General features: G+C 47.6%; 1 protein-coding gene across 1 annotated transcript in view; it reads left to right on the top strand.

Annotated features, from left to right (window-relative positions):
* Positions 1 to 24,378, top strand: part of MSI2 (musashi RNA binding protein 2) — a gene marked incomplete at both ends in the record, with an annotated part of 263,463 nt that overhangs the window by 156,078 nt on the left and 83,007 nt on the right. Inside the window, one exon of the mRNA XM_009278253.2 lies at positions 6,379 to 6,427. Within this exon, the coding sequence (XP_009276528.2) occupies positions 6,379 to 6,427 (49 nt within the window). The remainder of the gene's footprint in view (positions 1 to 6,378; positions 6,428 to 24,378) is intronic.

Raw genomic sequence — 24,378 nt, 5'->3', positions numbered from 1 at the left:
GTATTTGTTTCTTTGTTTAATTCCATTGTAATCAAACCCAGAGGCCTGGTGTAGGGAAACCATTTTTTCTAACTGTCTGGCATGCGATACGCGTTTGTCTTAATTTATGTGGGGGGAGGTTGTAAATCTGCAGAAGCACGTTCCTGGCACTTAGATTTCACATGTGCATTTAAAATAATAGCACCTGACAGTTTACTAGCGGCTAAGAGGTTTTTCTGCTTCAGAAAGCAAAATATTGGAGGAGTTATGCAGTGTGTATAAATAATTTGAGGAATTAGACCAGAATATCCAGCACACTTTTCTTGGGAGAGCAGAAGGAGTGATAGACCTGTAAAGTTCATGAGTCAGGGATCGGAAGGGGTAGAAACACAACCCGGCTGTGTGTAGCTGAATGTCATCCTTCTGTAATTTCTTTTCTCCTAGGACCCAATCTGAATTGCCACAGTGTTCGATTACAGTGCATTATTTCATTTGTCTGCCCTAATTCTTCTTTACCTTGAAGGGATGGAGAATGTAGCACCAAATCTGCTCGAGACTATTGGAAACAAACAGCCCGCCCCGTCCCCGTCTGCTCTGGATGTGTCGGAAACTCAGGTTTTGGATTGGGAAAAACTTTCCTGGGCTGGATGAGGAGGAGTGTGAGGCATAAGGACTGCTGTGTGTCCATTCGGTATAGTTATGGAAATCGGTAGTTTCCCCGCAGAGGTTTTACTCAGTGAGCAAACTTGATTCAAGTGGTAAAAAGAGAACTTGGAAATGTGAAATAGTGTTACTCCTGGGTGTGCATGCAGGCACCTTGTAAATAAACGTCGGCTTTTAGCACCAAATCTGCTCGAGACTATTGGAAACAAACAGCCCGCCCCGTCCCCGTCTGCTCTGGATGTGTCGGAAACTCAGGTTTTGGATTGGGAAAAACTTTCCTGGGCTGGATGAGGAGGAGTGTGAGGCATAAGGACTGCTGTGTGTCCATTCGGTATAGTTATGGAAATCGGTAGTTTCCCCGCAGAGGTTTTACTCAGTGAGCAAACTTGATTCAAGTGGTAAAAAGAGAACTTGGAAATGTGAAATAGTGGCTGTTGTTACTCCTGGGTGTGCATGCAGGCACCTTGTAAATAAACGTCGGCTTTACAAGCTGCGTGTACGTGGACCACCTCTTGGGTTGGCTGGTCCGTGCAGACATTGTGCGGTTGTAGAAATACGAGACCAGATGTGAAATTTTCCAGAAAGCATCCTGGTTTGGTCATCTCAGCTTTTGGTGGCAGCACCATGCTCCCATTTCAGGAGCACTGTCCTCCAGAAGCTTGCTGAATCGCTGCTGGCCTTTGCAGAGGACTCAGCCTGTTCATTAAGGTGTGAGCGGTGCTGGGCTGGCACCAGGTTTGATCATCTCTGACTGCTCAGGACTGCCTCGTGGAAAGGAGGGGAGTTGAAAATCCTGAAGAGGAAAGTGGGAGGAATGAATGGAGAATATTGTGTGTTCTTGTACCGGGCTAGATCAGTTGCATTAAATTCAGAGCCTTTCTGAGTACAATTAATAGTCATTTTATTTAGGTCACCCTGGTTTTGTTGCTTTAAATGTATGCCTCCATTAAAGTGGAAGAAAATCAAATACATTTATCTTTGTGGAGCCTTTTGTGAACTGGTTGGGCATATTTTAAATAACCCTGGGAACTGTTAGGATTATTAAAGCCTTTTGCTCCTCCAGTTTTTTTTCTTTCCTCCTATTCTTCCCTATTCCTCCTTCCAGGCAGTGATTAAAGAAGTTGTATACCCCTTCCTTTTCTCACAGCCCCAAGTGGATTGGAAAAAAAAAGTTAAACAAACTAAAGCCCATTAGTTAGGCTTTATATAAGAAACTGGGTCTAAATTGGATGTATGTATTGGGGTATGCTGGGACAGAGAAGTCTGTTGGACCATTTGCAACTGGTATTATCTGGCAAGTCTTTTTTTCTTCTTTTTTTTCCTTTACCTTAAGTGCTAAGACTGCGTTCATTTTGTAATATGCTCTCATTTGATGCCCATAATTAGTTCAGATTAATCAGCTCCTTTAAGCCTCCATATTGAGTCATACTACATCTGAAAACAGATAGAAATTTTTGGATTGCCAGGAGCTTTCTGAGTGCGCTGGGTGGGAGGTGGCTCTCTGCTTGGTGGCTCAGCATCTCACACCTGTACTGGAGAAATTTAGCTCTTCACTGGTGTGTTGTTTTTCGCCGTGCCCAGAGAACATGCTTACAGGAGGCCACTTTCATAGCTGATAAGAGGGTTCAGCTGACGGTGCGTGGTGGGTGATCAGTCCTGGGTGTACCTCAGCCAAGTCTTGAAGGTGGCAATTGCATCTTCCAGTTCCATTTCTAACCCTGGAGAAAACTTTCTTCTCTTTTGTAAGCAGGGTGCTAGTTGCATGTTTTGAGTTGAGATCTGGAATACATGCTGTTCAAGCATCTTTAAAATATTGGGCCAGCAAGGGAGCCTCAGGTTGGAGGAGGGGGTTAACTTTTGGACAATCACAGCTCCTGAATCTACTTGAGTTTCATCTGTGGGTTGTGTGTTTTTTTCCTTCCCCTGAAATAGGGATCAATTTGCTTACTAAGGGTTTACTGCCGGTTACCTTGACTGTGTCCCTTATTTCTCCTTGGTGAAAACTTGAACAAGCCGCTTGTGTTTGATTCACAGAGAACCGTGAGAAATGGGCTGTGTGTGTGAGGCAGTGTGGTTTTCTCATTCTATTCAGCCCTTTGTATATTGAGATTCTTCTAGTTTCAGTTCTTGCTGTTCTGCCAGATTTCCATACCATTGATGGGTTTTCTGAATTAATAAGTTTCTTTCTCCCCCTCCCTCCCATACCCTCGCCACCTTTTTGCAACCGGTGAAAAGTTTTTCTAAGTGTGCTGCCCTCTCCGTATTGATTTTCTTCTTTTGCTTGTCTAACCAGCTCTTAGATGTTTTATTTTGCAAAGCGTTAATAGAATTTTCCTTTTGCCATTGCACTATATCTATTCAGGAGGTTTCAAGAAGTCTCATTGTGTCACCAGACTATGGAGGAAAGAGGCTATTCTTCTGTTACAATGGCTGCCCTAAAAAATAACGCAGGGTGGGGTAAACTCAGAAAGGGCAGAGACGGAGATAAAATGTTCTGACCTTAGGAAACAGAAAAGATAACCAATTAGACATTGTTAAAAGGGCACCAGCTGGCTTAAAGAACACCCCACTGATTATTTTTTCTTAAAGGCATGCTTGGTCCACATCTGAAACTCGGCTGCAGAGCTGCTTCCCCCCTTGCAGGTTTTCAGATTTGAACTGGTGGGGCTGACCCTTTTGTAGGTAGCTGCGCACCCGGTTCTGATCCCAGAAGTAGGTACCACTGCTTGGAGGGATGAAACGCCCACCTCCAGGGTATCCGTGCTCCTCGGGGTCCCAGCCAGCACGATGGAAATCTCCTGGATTAGCCCATGCAGGCTGCGTTTGTTACTGCTAATAAGGATTTATTTGCATAAAAAAGATCTCTGCCAAGATCATCATTCCAGCGAAGCAGGGCCTTAGTACACATGGCACAAAACGTTGTTTGCCCGGAGGACTTGTATCTGGTGGGTGAGACGACATGTTACACTGTACGGGTGGGAGAGGCGACCAAAACGGCAGATCCCCAGTATGACCAGCAACTGGACCCAGAGCCCCCTACTCTCTCCAGTGCCTGGTCCCGTGCCAGGACCTGTCCCTCCTCTGCCACGGCAGCACCTGGAGGAGCAGGATGAGGCTGCACAAGAGGTTCAAACCCGTGGTGGTGCTGCTGCGGGCCACAGCTGAGCCCAAGAGAGGGTTTTGCACCCAGCAGCTCAGGCTTCAGCCTGCTGGGAGACTTCGGGCTGAGACATGGCCATGCTGAAGTGAGGTTAGAGTCGTGTTGTGCCTCATCTTATGTCTTTTCTCCCCCTAAAAGCAATACAAACAGCCTTTTGAAAGTCCCTGGTAATTCATGTCCTTGCAGGAGGAGGTGTCATTTTGAAATGTGTGGATCCAGCCGGGAGAGCCTGCGCACAGCGGCAGCCTCTGGGTCGGGGGAAGAGGACCTCCCTGGGCTGGTGGGATCTGTGCTGCAGCATGCCCGAGACCTCTCTGGGCTCTAATATGGGATTTGAGGCAAAGAGGTTATGCTGGAAGAGTTGCATGTTAAAACTTCTGCAACAGCAACTGGCGTGGGGACAAAAGGGTGGTCAGCACGCTTGCGGGGACCGAGGCGGAGGAAGCCACGATGCTCTAGGAAACAGCATTAGGTGCAACATGTAATTTTTGGTTCCAGTGAGGCCAAGACCTCTGAGAATGAAAAATAAAGATTGCTGTGCTAACGTAACCCTGGAGCAGAGATAAGCGGTGGTGGTAGGGTGAAGGGGAGCTCTGTCCTTATCTGCCTTCTGATATTACTCATACTTGTGAGTTTTCTTCCGTGGAGTAAAGAAAGACAGCAGGACAAATGGCTCTCTGCTTAATGTGGTTTGGATTTTTCAGTACATCAGCATCTTTAGGTCTCATTCAAGATGGGTATCAAGGAGGCATGCTGTTCTCCTCCATCTCAGGCTATTGCTAACACGTTTTGCAAACCACTGGGACTGAAAAAGTTGAGAACAAGTTAACCCGAGACAGGTTTTTAGATTAGTTTAGGCATAGTGTAAGGTTTTGCTGCACTGTGGTTTTTTACTATATCCTGGAACATATTTCAGTCCAGTAGTTAAGAGAGGTTCAAGCTTTGTTTTTACCACCTTCCCAAAACATGTCTCTGCCCAGCCAAGACATTGTAATTCTGCACAGAAGTAGGCTGGATGTGTGCTCCTCTGCATAAGAGGACTACAGTCAAACTATACTCCCTGAACCATGAATTTTGTCCAGGCGGGAGCTTTCAAATCCTGCTGTAATTCCAGGATCACATTAAGGCAGCAGAAGCTGGCACAGGTACCGAAAGTGGTCCCACCTTCCCATAAGGTGCTGCTTCTCTGCCCTCTGCAGCAGCCCGTCCCTTGCGTTAGCACAAGCGTTGGTTTGGCCGTGCCGGGAAACTGATCTGGCTTAAAACTAACCTGGAGAGAAAGTGCAGTTCATTTTAACCTGGAGCAGTTCCCTGGCTTGATCTGCTGTGCAAACGTGTTGGCAGAAAGGAAGAGGTCAGCACAAAGCAGGCACGGGCGTGCCTTTTTGGGGTGAAAGGTAGACCCTTTGGTGGCACTGTGTAAGGTGAAGAGAGCATGTAACTGCATTGTAAGTCACTTTCCTTAAAATAAATGATTTGTAGAAAGCCAGAATATAAGAACATGGAAGCATCATAAAAATTACTGGGGAAGAAAAACCCCAAACAAAAAACCCCAAAACCCATAAAAACCCCAAACAAACAAAAAACCCCAAAACCCACCCCCACAGATAACCAGTGGAGTCCTTTAAAGAATAAAACCTTTTATTTAAAGATCTTCTCCCTTCCCCCAACGTCTGCAATTTAGCGGTGATACAGGTTTTCATCAGCCTCTAGTTTCAAACGGGGAATAGCAAGTCTGTAATTTCTTTTCAGAAAGATTATTGCCCAGGATGTTTCCGGCAGCATGCAGGACCGACCTGCCCCAGCTCCTGCAGCCTCTGAGCAAGTTTAAAATGTGATAATGCTGAAAAATAAACCCCAGCACAACATCCTTCTAAAATAAGTGTAAAATTTTAGGTGTGGCTGCACAGATTAAATGGAGGTGGAATAAATCATGCAAATAGTAATGAAAGTTGAAAGCAATTTGGTTGCACTTCAATACGTTTCATCAGTCATCTCTCTTCTGAAGTGGAAATGCCAAGCCTGATGCGAATTAAACTTTCTCCCTCCTCCCTCTCCCCTCTTTCCTCTAGCTTTTCAAAAGGCCTTTTGAAAACCTCTGAATACCTTTCTTGGCTGACCAGATTTTACCCTGCTCATACTTCTTGAAAACTAATTCTCAGCCAAGACAGTGACTCTTAATTTCGAGAAGTCATGGGCTTGATTTGCATCCACGATTCCTCTCTTGGCCCTTCCTTATCTCCCTACAAAAGGGAAAAAGGCTGAGATGAGGCACAGACAGGGACCGACGAGAGGTGCAAGAGCTCCTTAGCTATTGGGCTTTTTAGGGCAACAGAACTTTTAATGTTCGCTTTTCTGCTTTAGGATCAAATGTCAGCTAGGATGGGGGTTGAAAGCAGCAGATTTCCAAAAGGAAGAGCTGACTCTGAGCAAAAGCAAGGAGATCTGATGCATCGTTTGTACCCGAGTTGAGGCTGCTCCTGCCTTTGTCTCCCCTTCCCAGTTTGTCTGTTGTGTTTTTGCGAACCACGCAGCCGGTGTGTTAAAGCACGCATCTCCCCTCTTCTGTCTTGCAGGTAGAGGACGCCATGCTTATGTTTGACAAGACGACCAACAGGCATAGAGGTAAGAGAGAACGGGAGCTCAGACATCACATTTTCTGACAGCTTCTGCATGGTGAGCACAGCCAAAAATCAGTGTCAACATGATGACCCAGTGGCTAAATCCAGTGGTGCTAAGTCAGCAAAGCCATCTGTATTTGAGATGGCTCCCTCTGTCCTGCAGGTGTTGTGGAGGAAGGGCTGTTTGGCATGTAATGCTACATGTCACATGGATTTTCTTATTAGAGGTGACTCTTCTGGTCAGTCTAATGACTTATCTTTGGGAGGACCATTTGTCAGGCTCCGTGGTGTCCCTGGGGATAGTAAAGCCCAGGGAGCTGTGTGTGGTGAGGCTGCAGGGAAGCAGAGGGTTTGTACCAAAGTGGCTAGAATTAGATTAAGTTGGGCATAAGGCCAGTTAAGCTGAGACACCAGGAAATTAAGGTGCTAAACTCCTCCGCTGGGGTTTCAAGCATGCTGGAGTTTTGAAGCTGAGGACTGCTCGTCCTCTGGTGATGGTAGCTCAGAATAAACAGGATCTCCAGAAGAGGAATTTCCCTCCACATATTTCACAAGAGAGACAAGGTTTCATCATTGCTTGTACAGTTCTGTGAAAATGAGCTAAGGATTATTTTCAATGTTATGGCCATTCCTTTCAGTGAAAATAAATGATGCTCCTCTGTCTCTCGGCAAGTGGTTCACGTTATCGCTGCAGCAGAGATGCTGAGCTCCAGGCAGAGAGCAGCCTGGCAGCGGCTCAGTTCAGCTGGGTGGGGATAAAACGTACCTGGGCTCTCACGGTGGCACCAGGAACTGCACTGGGGGCAGGCTCCGAGACCCTCTTCCTTTCCCTCCAAACGAGATTGATTTTATGCCACCAGTCTCCTTGCTTTAACATGGCGTGTGTTTGGAGGCAGCGTAGGAAGAACCAGCGCAGCTTGTGGGTTCGGCCCCGGTGCGACGGCGTGGATGTGTAGCCCCGCGGTTTGTCATTTGCCCTCACACTCCAGCCACTTTAGTTTAATCTTTGGGGGGGCTCGCTTGACTGATATGGTTATTGTCTCAGCCATGAATGTGTCAGCTACTTGGAGTGGTATATGTAGCCCGTTTGTTTAGGGAGGCTGCCAGAAGGTGTAAAGGAGCCTGTGCCCGGCCAGGCAGCGATGGGAGCCCTGGGAATGGGAGAGGGGAGCAGCCCAGAGTGCCCGGCCGCTGCCACCTCGCCTCGTCTTCATCTCTGTGGCAGGGTCAGAAGACCTGACCTCCCAGCACTGTCAGAATTATTCACTGCTCTGATATTTTCCTTAACAAGCAACTTAGTGCATGCGGATGGCTGGGTGAGTCAGGCAAACCTCCAGGATAGCATTCCCTCCCTCCAGCAGTTCCCTCCCGGGCACTGATCCCTCTCTGAAGTCAGGGATCGTAGTACCCTGGAAAATTCAGCAGCAGCGAGCAAAAGACTTGCTTGGAAAGATAAGCTCTTCAGAGGCAGGGAAGGCATGTGAACAGCCCATCAGTTTTGTAACAGGAACCAAGTGTTCAAAACTCTTACATAGTTTGGAAAGTTCAACCCCTGACAACTTCCTTTTATATCCAGGGAATTTTCCACCCTTCTCTTTGCAACTACCCTTAAACAGGTCATAAATACCCTTCTCCATTCAGGATCTTGGCACGTTGTTTGTTGCATTTAAGAGCTGCGTTATGTGGTGCTTTTGTGCTGGGCACAAGGGCCCCGCGTCCCTGCTCTGACGTGGTCTGCTGGCAGCTGGGCTCAAGGAGTACCGGGGGGCTCTGGTCCCAGCAAGGCACATACTCAGGAGATTTGGCCCCTGTGAATGAGTTTCAGGGAGTCTTCTGCCTGCTTCTGTTTGTATTCCTTGTTTTCTTCTCAAACTGTTTCTTAACCTGGCAAGTTTATGTGGTGTGCATCAGATAGGCTGGCAGTGCATCCTGGCGTTCACCTCCATGTCCTTTTGAGGCTTTTGCAGCCTGAATTGCAAGGCCCTGACCTGTGGTTTCTTGTCTCTGCCTCTGTCACCCCGCAGAGCAGGTCTCCGCTGTCCCTCTCCAAGGGCGCAGGAGGCTGGAGACACAGGGGGCTCCACGTGGGCAGCTTGTCCTGCGGGACGTCAGCCTGTCCTGCAGCACAACTGCAGCCCATCGGCAGGGCTGGGTGGCCCCAGTGGCTGCCTCATCCCCAGATAAGGACTCTGCTCCAGAGACAGGGAGAGAAAGTCTCCATTTGCTGAAATGTCCCAAATCCTGGAGTTTTGTTCCCACTGAGGCTCTTGGCTGTGCCTGCAGTGAGCTCTGTTCCTGCCCACCGAACTCATTGATGGTCTCTTCAACAGCTTGTGCCTGCCTTGACTGGGCTCCACTAGGCAGGAGACTCTGCAGGGACATTAAAAATAAAGCAGTGGTGTGTTAGACCTTCCTTTGCTTCCTGCAAGCAAGACGCTTGTCGCTTCCCCGCGTACCTCAAGGTGATCCCTGCTCTGTCCCCCACCGGTGGCACTGTGCTGCTGTAAGCACTTTCCAAGGCATGAAGGCACCGGGAAGTGTTGGCGTTTGCTCTGCTAGTGCTGAGCTCTGCTCTAACAGCTATGGTTCAGCTTTTCTGTGCTCTTAGGAGAAGCTGGAATAGCACGCTGGGGAACCCTGCTATTCAGGTGTGAACCTGAGCGATAAGCCCCAGAGGATGGATTCCTCTTTCAGAAGCATCTTTCCATCTTATCTGGAGAAAAGGTCCATAACTGCTGAAGTTGAGGGCTGCAGATGTAGGGGGCACCTTAGCTGCCATGAAACTTTTCGGTTTTTTCACAAAGGGCTTTTTCCCCATGATGTGTGTTGAAGACGGGAGGCAACAGGTCTTCCTTTTCTTCCCCAGGAATTCTGTGAATTTATTTCATTGGTTAATTTTTTTTATAGCCTGTTTTTTTCTACATGCAAGCCATAACATTTCTTTTTGCATTAGCATCCTTGTGTAAGCTCCTAGACGAGATCTAAGGGGGGAGGAACTAAGAGTCCAAAAGGACCAAAAGCAAACTCCAAGTGCTGTTAGGCGGTGATGTTACCCGCACCTCCTGTATGCTCCACCAGAGTCAGGCTCCGGACCCAGGTCTCTCCCACTTGCTTGTGCCATCCAGGGGGCAGGGTGGGCTGCAGCCCCCCTCCCTGCTGCTGGCAAGTAAGGGAGTTCTCTGGTACCCGGGAGGGTCAGCTCTGTTTGTGAGGCTGTATCCCAGGGAACAGGCTTACCCTTTTGCTGGGTGAAGGACAGTGCTGCTTACTTGCTGAGATTAGCCAAAATTCCTGCGAGCGGGTGAAGCCAGGCTGGTGGTGAGGGGCTGCGCTGCTGCGGCTGGAGCAGCTGCCAGAAGGGCATGAAAGTCTGAGCTCCGGGTCTTTACCTCTGCCAAATACAGGTGGAAGGAAGAAGCAAGTGTAAAAGGCAGGGTAGACAGTCATCTTCATCTTCACGCTTGAATTTATCTAGTCTTCTTAGACATTTTTTCCTTCTCTGTAGAGGTAGCTACCACTAATCAGGCTAATAAACTGGCTGGTGGGCTGTTGTGATGAAGCGAGTTCTGCTACATCGATCGTTTATAAAATCGCCCCAGATTTTACAAATTGTGACATTCTGATTGTGTTGGAAACATGTTTAAAATGCAGTACTGTGCAGCAACAGTGTTAATGGCAATTCTTAAAACCACTTGCGGGTTGCAATCTGTATCTTCAAATTAGCCAAGGGAAAGAGAAATGGCAGATAAAATATCCGTTGTGGTTTACTGTAGATAGTCTATGAATAATCAACGCAGGCAAGGGAAAGGAAAAGTATTACAATTCACTCCCTACTGCTAGGAGGCGAGATAAATTTCCTCGCAAGCAAATTGAGAATATTTGTTGACATAATTCTGGCACGTGTGTGTTATTCGTGTGTGTATTCTGATAGTGTGTAACTGGCCTGTATGCGCGGCACTGGGCCAACACAGATTAGTTAGTGGAGATGCACAGATTTAACAAGACATAGTAAGAGGGATTCTAAAAGCTGCTCATCATTGAACAGTTTTATTAATACCTTGGGAAGGCTTGAAAATCCCACCCAAAATAAAACTTAATGCCTTGCCAATGAAGCCCATAACTTTTATAACATTAAAAATGTCATCAAGCATACCATGTTGTTGCCTCTGCTGGTGTCTTTTTCTTTTTTAATGTCCAACTATTCCTGGATGTTCTCTAAGGAAAATAAGACTCAGAGCGATTGCATTTCATGCCTATCTCTCTAGCTGTATTAATGGCAGGCTACAGTATCTGTGAGTATTTAATTGAAGGAGTGGTTAATTTTTGGAGTATTGTAGGTAAAATAATCCCTAGCTTCACTGGGATGCCGGGTGTTCTTGCAAGGGTTCTCCTTCTAGCTTGGCCACTTAGTTGTGATAGCGGGCATGCAGTGAACTAGCACTTAGAAGGCAAATACCTCTGGGTCAGCTTAGTTAAGATGCCATTTCTTTTTAGAAAGAAAGTGTTGGTAATCCTCTATTTCTGTACCCTGTACTGTGCTTTTGCACTTCTGTACAGCGAGCAAAACCACACACAGGAGTTCTCCAAACACTCTGGAGGATCACTTTCATCACTTTCTTCACTGCCTAAAATTTCATGGAGCTGAAAACTACTGGGTCAATCTTGAAAGGATTTAGTAATTGGAAAGAAAAAAAAGAGGGTGGTGTTATTTTGTTACCCTTGCAAAGTGCAGATAAAATCTGGAGTTCAGCATTAGTTATTGATCTTTGGGGTTGGAGGGAGCCTGGCAGGATGATGATGTCCTTCTAACTTCATTGTGGAAGGGAGCTCCAGAAAGCATACCAATTTGCTGCCAAGCACGTCAAACAGCAGGAGCCGGACGGGGCAGCTGCCTTGCCCTTGTGTTCTGCCCGTGCTGGGCGATCCCCAAACCCCGGCAGCAGGAGGCTTGTTTGTTGTATCCAGCAAAGCTGAGAAAAAACGCCGTACGCGGCAGGCTGCTTAGGAGGAGGGAGGAAGGAAGGGTTAGATGAAAGTGTCTGAACCGAGGGGTGCGGGAGCAGGCTCAGCCCTTCCCAGGCTGTGTACATTTTGTGGAAAGGAAAATGCAGTGGAGTGGAATGTCTCCTGATAAATTTGTTTGGCAACTCCCCTTTCTCCCCTTTCTTTCTGTGACTGTTAAGCATGAGGGTAGAGATGGGTCAAGAGAAGGTGGTATATTGGTTAGTTATCATAATGGGATGCTCTTGATCACAGCCTTAGATGCTCTCCGCCAGCATGTACTTGTTTTGTGCTTGCCTGTAGCCGTCAGCTGCTCCAGAAGCTGTCCACGGCGTGCATCACGACAGTCCCATGTCTTGAACTTGCAAAAAGACAAATAAAGATTTTGAGTGATTGAATCCCCCAAGCTGTAATTGCCGGTATTGAATGTAATGCTATATGTTTTTCAAAGCCATACAGGCCCCAGAGTTATTTTCGTATCGATTAACACTCTCTCATACGGTTAGGAATGGCAGAGGAGAGAGGAGGGAAGTGACAGCATGTTATTTGGACTTCTTTAATCTTAAAACTAAACAAAATTAAAAAAAGGCAAGGCTGTCTGTGTGATACAAACAATATCCTATGTGTTAGGGGTTAAAACATCTCCAAAAGACAGGCATTGATTGTGGCAGAGCTTTAAAATTACTTGGATTTTTTGCAGTTGTTGCAAACCTCCCGTTGTTTCCCGTGCCTGCGAGGGCGAGGAGGGTGCCTCGGGCAGGGGCTGGGCTGTCCTGGGCTGGGTGGCACCTCCGTGCCTGTGTGAGGGGCTGGATGGCGGGTGAGCATCCCTTCAGCTCAGCGTGTGAAGCAGGGCTGAGCCGTCCGCCCGGCAGCTCCCCGGGCTGCTCTCCGACCAGGCTCTCCCGAGCCACCGCAGCGCCTGTGGGCTGCTCACTGTGCCCTCGCGCGGGGCACGCAGAGTCTTCTGGCACCCTTGCATGGCATCACAGCAGCCTTCTCGTGGAGACGCAGGAGCTCTGCAGCCGTGTGGAGACTGGTGTGGCCGAGGTTTGGGTTTGATCTAAAACCGCAGAATTCAGACTGAAAGATTTGTGCACCTCATTCCACCGAGACCACACGCAGGAGCATGGGGTCTGCTACATCCTTGCCACGGTCTCCGCTCTCAGGGAGGAACATGAGGGTCGTGTTTCATGTTTGCATCATCCCCATCTAGCAGATTTCAGTGCATGAAAGTAATTGTCCAGGTGGAAGCAGTTGGCATAATGGTTGTATTTATTGGAAGAGACAGGAGTGATGTTGTTAGTGAGGTATCGTCTGTGCCTCGGCGAAGGATGATGCTTTTCTTAGGAGAAAAATAGCCTTTTGTGTTCTGTCCGGCTGCCAAAACCTCAGTTTTGTAGTTGACCTCTGAAGTTATAATTGACATTTTAATAGATGAGTTATAAATATAATTAAGAGTCGCTGCAATTATTTGTTTATCACTATCTCCCTCAAGTAAGGCAAGGTCATGTGCATTTAAAAATACATCCCCAGGCAGTTTTGAGTAAAGAGTATTTAAAATATATAGAAATAATTGCCTAATTTGGTCATTTTCAGCGTAGCTTTTCTTGGCAGCAGTCTGGCGATAGTACTGAGTGCTTTGAGGACAGCTCAGAGGGAACCTTTCGTCTGCTCACATGGTTTTGCTTTTAGAAGGATGGGGCTAAAGGGAGAGCTGCTGTTTGGCCAGGTTTGACCCATAGGATTTTGGAAAAGCATCCACAAACACGGTGGTGGTATTTTTTTAGCGCATGAAGTGCTTTAAGGGCTTTGGATGAAAAGTGTGACATAAGATATAAATGGAGGCGGTATTATTGTTATTGCTTTCCTAGATGAGACGGGCTTTTATTCCCTTGTCAGTTGTATCACTTCATAAATGGGACTCCAGAGAGTGCAGTTGTTTTGAGGGAAGCGCTCGCTCGGCTCGGCCTCACTGCTCCCTAGCCGGTGAAATTCGTCCCAGGAACCTGGGGTTTGCAATGTGGAGAGAGTCTTTAACCCTTGATGCGTACAGATGCAGGGTGTTTATCTTCTGTAAAAGGCACAGAGGATCGGAGGGAAGACTAGCTGCAGACAGGGTTTTTCAGAGTGATTTTTAAGCAAATATTTGCTTCAAAACTTCATGAGGGCTGTGAAGATTTATTAGTTAATATTATTTACCATTTACAGACCTATCAGTGAAAGTGGTGATGGCTGAGCGATAATACCATCAGTCACACCTATCTGTTTAGATTGCAGCTATGACACGTGCCATATTAATATTTTTTATGTGTATGTTTTTAATATTACATCCTCACTTATAAATATTCATGTCATAAAACACATTAGCGGCTGCAACGCTGAAGAGCAATAGTCACATCTCTCTGCTTCGTGTCATGAGTTCACCACCATCCCAGGTGGAACCAAGGTAGGAGTTGGGATGGCTGCGGCTGGTGAGACGGAGCACGGGGAAGGGGCTCGTGGTTTCAGCCCTGCTCTCGGGGCTGGGTGGCCACGTCCCACCAGTTTCCTATTTGGCATCAATTTCTCCCCCTTAGCCTCTGTGTCGGGCGGTAGGGATCGTGAGCGTTATCCCCCCAGCCCAGGGTGACAGCTGCTGCCGGGGTGGTGGCTTTCACACGGTGGCGTGCCGGTGGCCCCGAGCTCGACAGACTTGGTGCTGCTCCCTACTTCGGTGTTAATAAACACAAAACAAAAAGGAAAAGCTGCCAATTCTTGGATCCATCTCCCTTGTCTTTTAATTTCCTGGCCAGCGCCTATTGCTGCTGCATCAGGGCACCTTACGTGAAGTGTAAAAATAAATGCATTCAAGCCAGTATGAGCCCTGCATCCCAGTAGACTCTGTTTCAGAATAACAAATAAGGCTCCTGGCCACGCTTTTCAAGGCGATTATTGAACGTCTCGGGTGGTTACAGTCATTCTGCCCCCAGCCTCATGCTGGATAACGCCACCTGAGGCTTGGAATAATTGCCCAGCTATGTACTGTCTGTCATACCTTATTGCTTAATTTTATACCAGTAATGAAAATTACATCCAGAGGAGGAGAAAGAGCGAACAGCTGCACTGGCCGGAACGCACTGAAGGAATAGATGTGTGCAAATGCTTTCTCTAAAGAAGGGGAGAGACTCGTCTTGCCAGCAGCACTCAGGAGATGCTTGACATTTTTATTTTCCCGTTTAACAAAGAAATGCAATAATAATAAGAAAAAAAATCCCGCCAACCTCCAGTAAAGGTTGCAAACACGGCCCAGCAATTAGTTTTGAAGTCTCCAGTTACACAATCAGAGTTTAAGGTAAATATCAACTTAAAAGTATATTGTAAAGGGCAGTAGGTTTGTAAAACTCATTTGTATCTTGTCTTCATAGCTAACGTCTAAACAAATTATTTAGTTCCCTCTCCAAAGAGGGAGAGCCAGACCTTTTTGACCTTCTTAATTTATCCAACCTCCTTTCAATTAGCCCTAATACAGGTAGTAACAAGAGGAGACATTGACTGAAAGGCTCAGTCCTGGGCGCTCTCCCTCCGCACCCTCTCTGACACAGGAGGCGAGGTGAAGGCAGGCATCCCTGATGGCCAGCGCTGGGTCACTGACAGCTCTGCAAAGTGGGTGTCAGGCGCTAACATGCAGGAGGCAACGTCCTGCTCTCATTCCCGTGATGGAAACGACTGCAGGAAGGGAGGGTCAGAGCCAGAGCGTAAAACCTGCAGGAAGGAAGAGGTGTGCAGGAGGAAATACAGCATTTTCTGTGGCACCTGTATGCAGAAGATATTAAATAGCTTTTCAAATATCAGTTAAGCTTTCTGGGATGCAATAAATGATGGTTTTGCAGATCACCGGAGGGTGATATCCAGATGCCTCGGATGGAAAAGCAGAGACACAGAAAGATGGGAGATGGCAGTGCTGGTCCCGCAGAAGGTATCTGCGTGGCGTCCAGAGCTAGACGTAGGCAGGACCACGAGCAGAAAACTGAGCATTTCCTTCCCGTAGAACTGCAGTTAATAGTTGCTGTCTTAAAAAGAAAAATCTCCCCATTCACTTAGTACTGAACAGTATCAATAACTTAATGCAATTAGGCTACAGTCGTATTGGAGAGTGCAAAGTAAATCAGTGGAGCCTTTCTCATCTCTGAAAGGTTCTTCAGGAAACGTAAAGAGTTGTGCAGATATTTAAGAACTTTCTTAAAATTATGATAATGGTTCAGTTGCACTTGCAGAAAGTCTCTAGGCGTGAGCTCTGCCAGGATGAGTGCTTGTGTTAGAAATAGACAACGTAATCTTCTCAGCTGAAGCTGCGTTGGGAAGACAGTGAGGTCATTTTGATACAACTTCAGTTTGCCATCTTTATTGTCACTGCTGAGCAGCCAGTTTGAGTGACAGATAAATTAGGAAAAATCCTGATGATCTGTGAATGGAAAGAAGCCCTAAATGCCGTGAATAAGTTCTTGCTTATCAATCTACTCAACTGATGAAACCAAAACCCTTTTGCTTCCCAGAATGCAGGAGCGAAGTGATTAGCAGGTAGTGCTTCAGTTCTTGTGGGACTATTTCAAAATGTTAATTGAGGAAAGGCCAGAAACAGGAGGAGAACGAAATGCAACATTTACATAGACGGGCAGTCTTAATACAATGAGCAGAATTAAAATCAGCATGGTGACCTTGAGAAAATAGGCAGCTACTCGCAGCATGCCTGTGCCCAAAAATGTGATATGAAAATATTGAGACACACTGCGCAGCTTTCACTCCCTGGTGTGTTGTTTTCTTCTCTTCTCCCAGTGGATCGCTGAAAGCAGACTGGGTAGTCCTCTCAAAATATGCATTGGGGGGGGTGCTTTTTATTTTTTTTCTGTCTGTGCTTTATATTTGCTGGTTTTGATAATAAAGCTTTTACCGAAGGTGAGGAGGATGTTCCCAGCAGCCTGAAGAGGCTGAGAGACAGTGAGACGAAGCCGTTTGGTGTCCCAGAAAAGGGGCTGGTTTGCCTCCCTGCGCCCAGTACAGTCCCTGGAGTAAATCACTTCCAGCAGCTGCCACCTCGCTCACGCCCGGGACGTGGATGCTGCTGAAGCCTTTAATTTTACAAGGTCATTGCCATATGTGAAGCCTCCTGGTGAGCTGTTTAAACAAACAGATAACACATCCCCTATCCCAAAAATCTTGAGATTCAGCAGAAATGTGGGTTACGCAAATAATGTCAGTAGCGCAAGGGAAGGCTTTTACCCCGAACCTCCGGTTCGAGTGGGCTCTGCCGCGCCATCTCTCTCTGCTGTTCTTGCCATCCCCGGCTGTGATTCTGCTTTTCTGGGCATTTATTTTTAAGCGTTGGTAATTCAGGTGGGGGATGCTGGTCCGAGCTGTAGGGTGCATCTGCGCAGGTAATGAACACGTGCTTCTGCCTTGCTGACCTGGGTGGGTGTGCTCGAGCGAGTGGCTGACCTGGGCCCCGCTCTGTGCCTGGGGAGCAGAAATTGCTCCCGGGGTCGTTTTGGCGAGGCAAAAGCTTCGAGTGACTCTGCTGCTGAAGGAGGGCTTGGCAATGGGGTGTGTAAATGGAAACATTGCTACCCTGCAATTAACGGTTTACAGCTCTTGCGTGGATACATTCCACCTAATCAATCCTCTTGTATTAGCAAATTAGAAGCTGTTAAAATTACTAGCTTAGATATGTAAAATGTGTGCTGCAGTAACACTGTGTCTGGTCTCAAGGCAGGTCCCGCAGAGCCTTCCTCACCTCCTGCTCCAGCTTTTGCCAGCCGCCGTTCTACACCTCTCCCTCCTGCACACCCTCACCTGCCGGCTGGTTTGTCCGGGCAGGTAAAGGCAGGCAGCTGCCTCTGCCCCTTTGCTGTCTCACTCCCCAGAGCGTTTGTAGCTCGATCCACTGCATATCCATGATCCTTTTCTGCCTGATTTCGGTGGCCGCAGAGCTGGTGGTGTCGTGGCTCTAGCCCGGGGATCTCGGTGCCCCCATGCGCCTGGTGTCCTGCGGGAGCCATCTCGCGCTTGCAGGGCTGGTTGGGTGTGCGGGAAAAGGCAGCTGTCAGTGCGGGCAGTGATTTTGCATGGGAGGCTGTCCGGGATTTCACAGATGAAAATATTCTTGCGGAGTAGGCCAAAAAAGCCCATTGCTTTTCTCTGGTTTCTTCTGACACGGCTCTGGTTTTCTGCTGTGCCGGAGCAAGGCTTTGTGGGTGTTTGGTGCTCCTGGAGAGCCTGCTGACTTCTGTGAGCGGGAGAAGGTACAAGTCATTGCAGTTCTCTGCAGCCCCAGCATATCCGACGGCTCTCCAGCCGGTGGGAACACTGCGTTCCTGCGCTGCGTCAGCGTGGTGGTTTGCAGATGGTGACTGGAGACACATGGAGGGTTTGGATCCTGCCGCTCCTTGCACAGAGCCCTGCAGCAGTCAGCAGCTCTTACCTGAAGGCTCGGCTGCATCCGTGTATCCTGCATTTCAGGAGCTTTTCCACCAAAGAGACAGAGAAAATTTGGAGCCCTGAACCGCAGTTAGAGCCAAGTTCCTGCCCTGGGAATTGAACAAATAGGAGCTGCAAGGGCAAACAGTTTGCTGCTGTAAATCGTGTATCTGTTGGCTTTGATGAGCCCGTGGCAAATAGCTGCAAGTGAAGGACAGAGAGCCCTGACTCGCACTGATGGTATGAGGTGACGGCGTTGCGTTCGGCTCCCACTTTGTTAGTGAGGAGAAGCACTGATTGCTGGGCTGTACCTGAGCTCAGCTTTGCCCTTTGCTTTACTGGCTCCTTCCCAGTTCTTGGCCGAAAGGGCAAGGATTGATTTCTGTAACTGTCTTCACCTCCTCACCGGCAGCAAGGGAAGAAAAAATGTCTCTAAAAAGAGTGATTCTTCCAACATTTCATCTTCCCTTCTTTCCTCCCTTCAGATGAAACCCTTTGAGCTGGCTTCCCCAAATATCTCAAGATCCAGAGTTTATGGTGGCGGGCACAGCCTCCCGGCACACGCAGGGTGTGTGGAGTGATGCCGGGTGGGTTGTGTCGCATGGAGCTTGCACAGGGTCCACGCCGTTTCACATCAGTGCCCTCTTACCCGTGCTCGATAGCAGTTTTCCCAAAACATTAAGTTTTGGCTGAAGATTTCTTTAATTAGGTTGATTAATATGTACTGGCAATGAGGGATTTTGCTTATTCTGTATTTTTTTTTGTATATATAAGCTGAAGTAAGAACATCTGGCACTTTTTTCGCTGGATCTGATAGAATAAGTAAGTTGAAAAACAGCTTCTTTCAGAAAACTGCAGGTCGGCGGATTTGGGTTGTGGGTTTTTTTCATTTATTGAGTGTTTTCTGGACCAGAAAGAATACCTTCAACTAATGTAATAACTCACAGATTGTTCTCCATTTTAAAACACCCATCAATGCTAACAACTTCCTTAATTCTCTGCTTTGGAAGAAGATCAGGAGCGAACAGATACAATACTACTAACTGTTCACAGCCCTCCCTTGAGTGATTTCAAAGCTCTTTGCAGGCGAGTGGTGAATTAAGCCTTGCAGTGTCCCAGTGAAGCTGGTAAGGTGTGGGGATCGGGCACGCAGGGCGGTGAACTCGCTCGCCCGTGGCTCCCGTCGGCACTGAGCATGGATCCAGGTCTGGGATCACGCTTTGACCGCGGCACCATCTCGCCGTATTTACTCTTAGTGGGACTGTCGCCAGCCCTGCTGTAAGTCATTTGAGAGTTGTGTGGTTGGCTTCAGTCGCAGCAAGGCTCTGGCGATGGAAACTGGCCTCCTCATCCATTGCATGAGTCACACGTGAACACACGTGTTCAACAGAGCACTCAAAATTAGGGCAGGATCCGTAGGGAGAAGCCTGGCAAGAGAATACGTTTTAAGCATCATTGTGGCAACAAATATTCCCCCGTCAGCTCACAGGAAGTTCGGATGAGCTACAATCACTTCAAGGTATTGGAGGCGGTTTTGGCTTTTGCCAGTTTCTCTGTTCCTGCAAGCCCGTTTCCCTCCGCTTAGATCTCTGCTCTCAATGCCAGCCTGTCCCTGGAGCGGAGGGCTTGCTTCCCTCCTGCTGGCAAGCTCCGTCCTGCGTCCTGCGGGCACAAAGAAGTAAAAACATTTGTTTTCCTCCAGTCTCTGGAAGTTCCTTGCAATTGCAGGAAAACAAAAAAAAATCAGATGACAAAAGTGTGGGATTTGTTTTCTTGCAAATCAGCAGCCCATTCCCCCCCCCTCCCGGCGGTGCCGCACAGGTTTTCTCCTGGCCATTTGGCGTAATTTGGCTCTGTCCCTCGCAGGGCACGAGCACAGAGTGCTGGTTCTGTACCCGGCCCTGGGGTTCGGGAGGGTTCAGAAGCAGCACGAGGGTGGTGGGAGATGAAGGTGGGCTAATAACCTGCCTGGCTGCTCGGGGAAGGAGCAGCTGCGGAGGGAAGGTGGGAGCAGCTGTGGGTATGAAATTAGTCATTCTATGAAGAAATGGATTTGATAAATAATAAAACAGTGGTATTAACAACAGATGCTTTCCAGGTCAGATGACTTTGATAAAAACACCCAACAGCCGTGGGTAATGGTATGAAAAATATGTATCTATATTTATAGATCTATCTATATGAAAGGGCATATAAATAAGCACGTGTTTGTGTATAGATGTGTGTGTACATGCTCACGTATAAATGTACCTGGCATTTTATTTCTGTTTTAAAATGACAGTGAAAGTGTCGCTGCTTCCGTTCTTCGCAGGCTTTGAGACTTGCCAAGAAAACCTGAAATCTGATCAATGTCTCCCGAATCTGGCGCGCTCCCTCCCCTCCTCTCCTCGGCGCTGGCTCCATTTGTTTTTATATTCGTACCTTTTCATTTTGATAACTATTTTGATTTGTAAAATACTATGCCTTATACACTGTTTCCTTTATGATGATTTAGTATGCTCTTCTTATCTTTCACCTTAAATCTTTGATAAGAGCATTTTAAAAATGAAATTGCTACCTGACACCATTATACACTCCTGGCTGACTGCCAGCAGAGACGGGAGCTGCTGAGGAGGAGAGAGGCTTTGAAAAGCCTTCCCGAGCAGCGTGAATAGCGCAGGAGCTGGGCTGGGTTGCAGGTAGCGTCTGGAGGAGGCTGAGGAAGGGGAGGAAGCACGGCGGGACCGGCCTCTGCCTTCTGCAGCCGGGGTCCTCTCACCCAGCCCGGCCGTTGCCTTTGAGCCCCCCTGGCCGCGGCAGCCCCTGCAGCAGGGACCTCCACGACCCCATTGCGTTCGTCGTGGCGTGGTGAACGCCATGCTTCTGCAGGGGTGAATGTTTTAGCAGGGGTCGGTACCAGCCCCGTCCTAGCGATGCCAACGGTCGCTGAACGTTTCCCTCTCTTTCCTCCCTGCTAAATTGCTTATTAGTCTAATTGACTGTCACTGCCGCCGCGCTGGAAGCAGGGGGAGCGCATCAGGGGAGAGGCAGGAGGGTGACTCGGTGGTGGGGTCGGTTTGTTTTCCCCTCAAAGCCGTAAAAGCGAACCTTGGGATCGTGGTGTTTTTATAGGGTGACCCGACATTGCTTGCGAGTTTCCAGCACGTTCAAGTAATTGAAATGTTTTTGGGTAACTGTTGGTTGTGCCTGCTGAATGTGATTTATCAGGGGAAGGCATCAGCACTGGGAATATCAGTAAATAGAACTGTCTGACATGGCAGGTCATTTTTATTTTAATATAGTAGATTTAATGAACTCTTGCCTTTATAATTCATGGTACTTGCCAAATGCATCCATTTCCCCTCCGTAATGACGTTAGTTACAGATCTATCCTTCGTTAAAGGCTTTATTACGGCTGGCGAACTTAACTCTCTCTGAGTTGCAGTGATATGTTCCCAAAGTGCAAAGGGTTATCTAATAAATTGTTGCCTTTTACATTCAATACTATTAGTAATAAACGTAGCCAAAAACTTCCCTGAGTAGTTCGTGCATTATTAATTATTATTATTATTGAATCTCTTGAAAGGTCATTTGCAAAGACCCGTGCTATGTGTTTTCCCAGCTTATTGGGAGCTCGTTTATCTCCTGTTACTGCCATGATACCTCTCCGGTAGTTTGTGCGTGTTCGAGTGTGTTTAGGTCAGAGCCGATAGCAGACCCCAAATCTGCTGTCAAGTGATTTAATAGCATTTATGTCCAGCCTAACCCAATCTATCTCACCTTGCAGAGAAGAAAAAAAAATAATCCTGCATCAAAATTACTGCTTTTGGAACTGTCTTGTCTCTTTTGAGTAGGAACTGGAGACAACTAGACAAGCTTCAATGAAAGCGAATAAAGAAACATTACTTTCTGAACACAATCTTCTGTTACCAGTCACTTTTCAACAGACATTCAATCAAAATGCTAATAGCAAAGGCAACAAGGGAGCGAGGTTATTGTAATACTAATTGATAGGCTGCAGGGATGGGTTTTGATAAGTGCTGTTGAAGATATATTTTTGAAATATGATTCTCTTTAATTACAACGATACTAATAAAAAATGAACAAATGATTTAATGATAGTTTTCTAGGTAATGGCTTGAAGACTTTTGTTCAAGTTATTTTGTAGGGTTTTTTTTAAAGTCAGAAATTATGAAAATCACCTTAAAAATAAAGCCGTAGTGGAAGGTAGTGACTTTATCTAGACTTGCGTGGCTACTTTGCATCGAAATTAATACTGTCAAATCTGAAGCTGTTGAATAAGAAATCCAGTCATTTATTTATACAATAGACTTTGCTGAAAGCCCGTAGTTGAAGCCACGTTGCATGTAGGAATGCATTTAATATCTAATGCTTATAATAATTAGGATCAATTATGCCAGCAAGGATTTTAAAATACATTTTGAGGGAGGGGAAGAATGGGCTGAGGGGTATTCACTAAGGTTTTAAAGCGCATCTGGGGTACCAGCTTTGATCATATTAATGGAGATTATTGACATTCAGTGATGGGAAGCTGCAAACTAAGACCCGCTTTCCCGGTGCAGCAGCAGCTGATTTTCACTGTCCTCCGATGGATCAAGAGTTGTGCCGATGCTCCGGCGGCACCCACGGGGCTCCCCAGCCAGCACCGTCCCCATCAGAGCCTCTCCCACTCTCCGTGGGGCTGCGGGTCGGCATCCTGCCTCCTCTGGCCCCTGGGAGGTGGGAACACAAAGAGAAAGGGCAGATCTGTCACTAACAGGCAGCCTCTGTTTCATGCTTTTGTTGAGGTGGGTGGGGGCTCTTTCTGGGGCAGGGAAGGATGATGTCTCCTGCCTTTCAATTTGTCAAGCTCTCTCTCAAAGATCTGCCAGAGAAGAAAGGGTAATTAATAGGCTTGAAGTCATTTCCGATGTGTCAGTATTTCTGCCTTGCTTCCAAGTGATAATGTTCGCTGGCTCGAGGCCTCCGGGGCCTCTTCCATCTTATTAACTTGTCTAGGAGAAACAGTGAGTGGGGACAGCTTGGGCCAGTGGGTGACATGAAATAAGGATTTGTGGTATAGTGAGCTGTAAACACGGGGGCCGATTGAGTAAAAAGTGGAAAGAAAAAAAAAAAAAGGAAGAAAAATATATTAAAAAGGCCACTGGTCACAAGTACCTGTGATGGAAAGGGGGGATGCACTTTATTTAGGGCAGCCTGTACCCTACCCGTAGAGCTGGACCTGCTGTTGTGCTGTGTCACTCATGGCCAACTTTGGCACATGCCGAAATCGGCTCCTGGTTCCGTCCGGGTCCCTCCGACCACAGCACAGGTCGCCCGTGGTCCAGTGCACGGCTCCCCCGTGCCAGCACTGGGGAGAGAAACCAGCAGTTGGGGCCGGTGCTGCCACGGCTGGTTCTGCCGCCGAAAGACCTGTGTGTCAGACAGGCCGCAGCGTTATTTTATTTTAACCAGAGGTAAATGTGGAGGTTTGGGGCTGTCTCGTGGTTTTGACCTGTTGTCTCTGCTGCTGGCGGTCTGCCACCTCCGCGCCGGCTGGCATGGCTGCAGGCGGGGGGAACAGCCCTCTCTAACGCAGGCAGCCACCGCGCTGGCAGCTCCCACCTCGGAGCATCTGGCAGCCGAGGGTTTCCAGAAGTTGCACGTGATTTTTAGGATGCTCAACTTGAGGCGCTGAAAAGGGACCTGTTCTTCAGTAGACCAAGGGCTGGGTCCTTCTCATCACTTCAGTCTGTTTGCCAAGTCGGTTGGCAGTTTTCGTAGCTTTTCTTAATTGGATTTGGAAACTTAAGTGTTAAACTTAGGACACTTATGTGTGAAGACACCTTCATTCTCAGAAGAACCGCAAGGATTAAGTAATCCTACATCCTGTACAGAGCCTGAGAGGCTGGGACACGTACCAAGACTTCCACAATACCAGGATGGAGATGTGCAGCAGCGACAGGAGCGAAGTCCCTGCTCCTACCCTGGGTGAGTGTGCAATGCTGCGCCTCGTGGCCGGCGTGCAGAGGGCCTCTTATTCCATGTATCTCAAAACCTGCTCTTTGGAGCTGAAGCTCTGCATCCTGGATTTCTGTCCTCCCTGGTATGTGTCGACATATTCTTTATCCCATTAGCACAGGACCAGCCTCCCGTTTCCTTCGCCTTTGTGCTTTGCAGCGTGCGGGACGTCGCACGTCGCCTGCCCAAGCCTGGGAAGGGAACAGGCAGCTGCACAGGCTGGGTTTGGAGGGGGCAGTGCCTCGTGCTGCTCAGGTTGTCCTTCGACAGCTTCGGTCAGCAGAAGCAATATTAGAGGAGCAGCTGTGTGAGTGTAGTTGGCAAAATAATTCTTGGTTTTTGCCCTAACTCCCCATTCCATATAGCTTCAAGGTCTTGCTTTGGAAGGGGATGCACAGGAGAGGAGAGATTTCTAGTCACTGCATGTATTTGATAACTACACCTGTAATCACAGGACTGTGTCAACACAGGATTTTGTATAATTGTTCTTCCCCCCCCCCC

This window comes from Aptenodytes forsteri, unplaced genomic scaffold (assembly GCF_000699145.1).
Source record: "Aptenodytes forsteri isolate BGI_AS27 unplaced genomic scaffold, ASM69914v1 Scaffold66, whole genome shotgun sequence".
Lineage (NCBI taxonomy): Eukaryota > Metazoa > Chordata > Aves > Sphenisciformes > Spheniscidae > Aptenodytes > Aptenodytes forsteri.
This window is presented reverse-complemented; position numbering and strand designations above follow the sequence as displayed.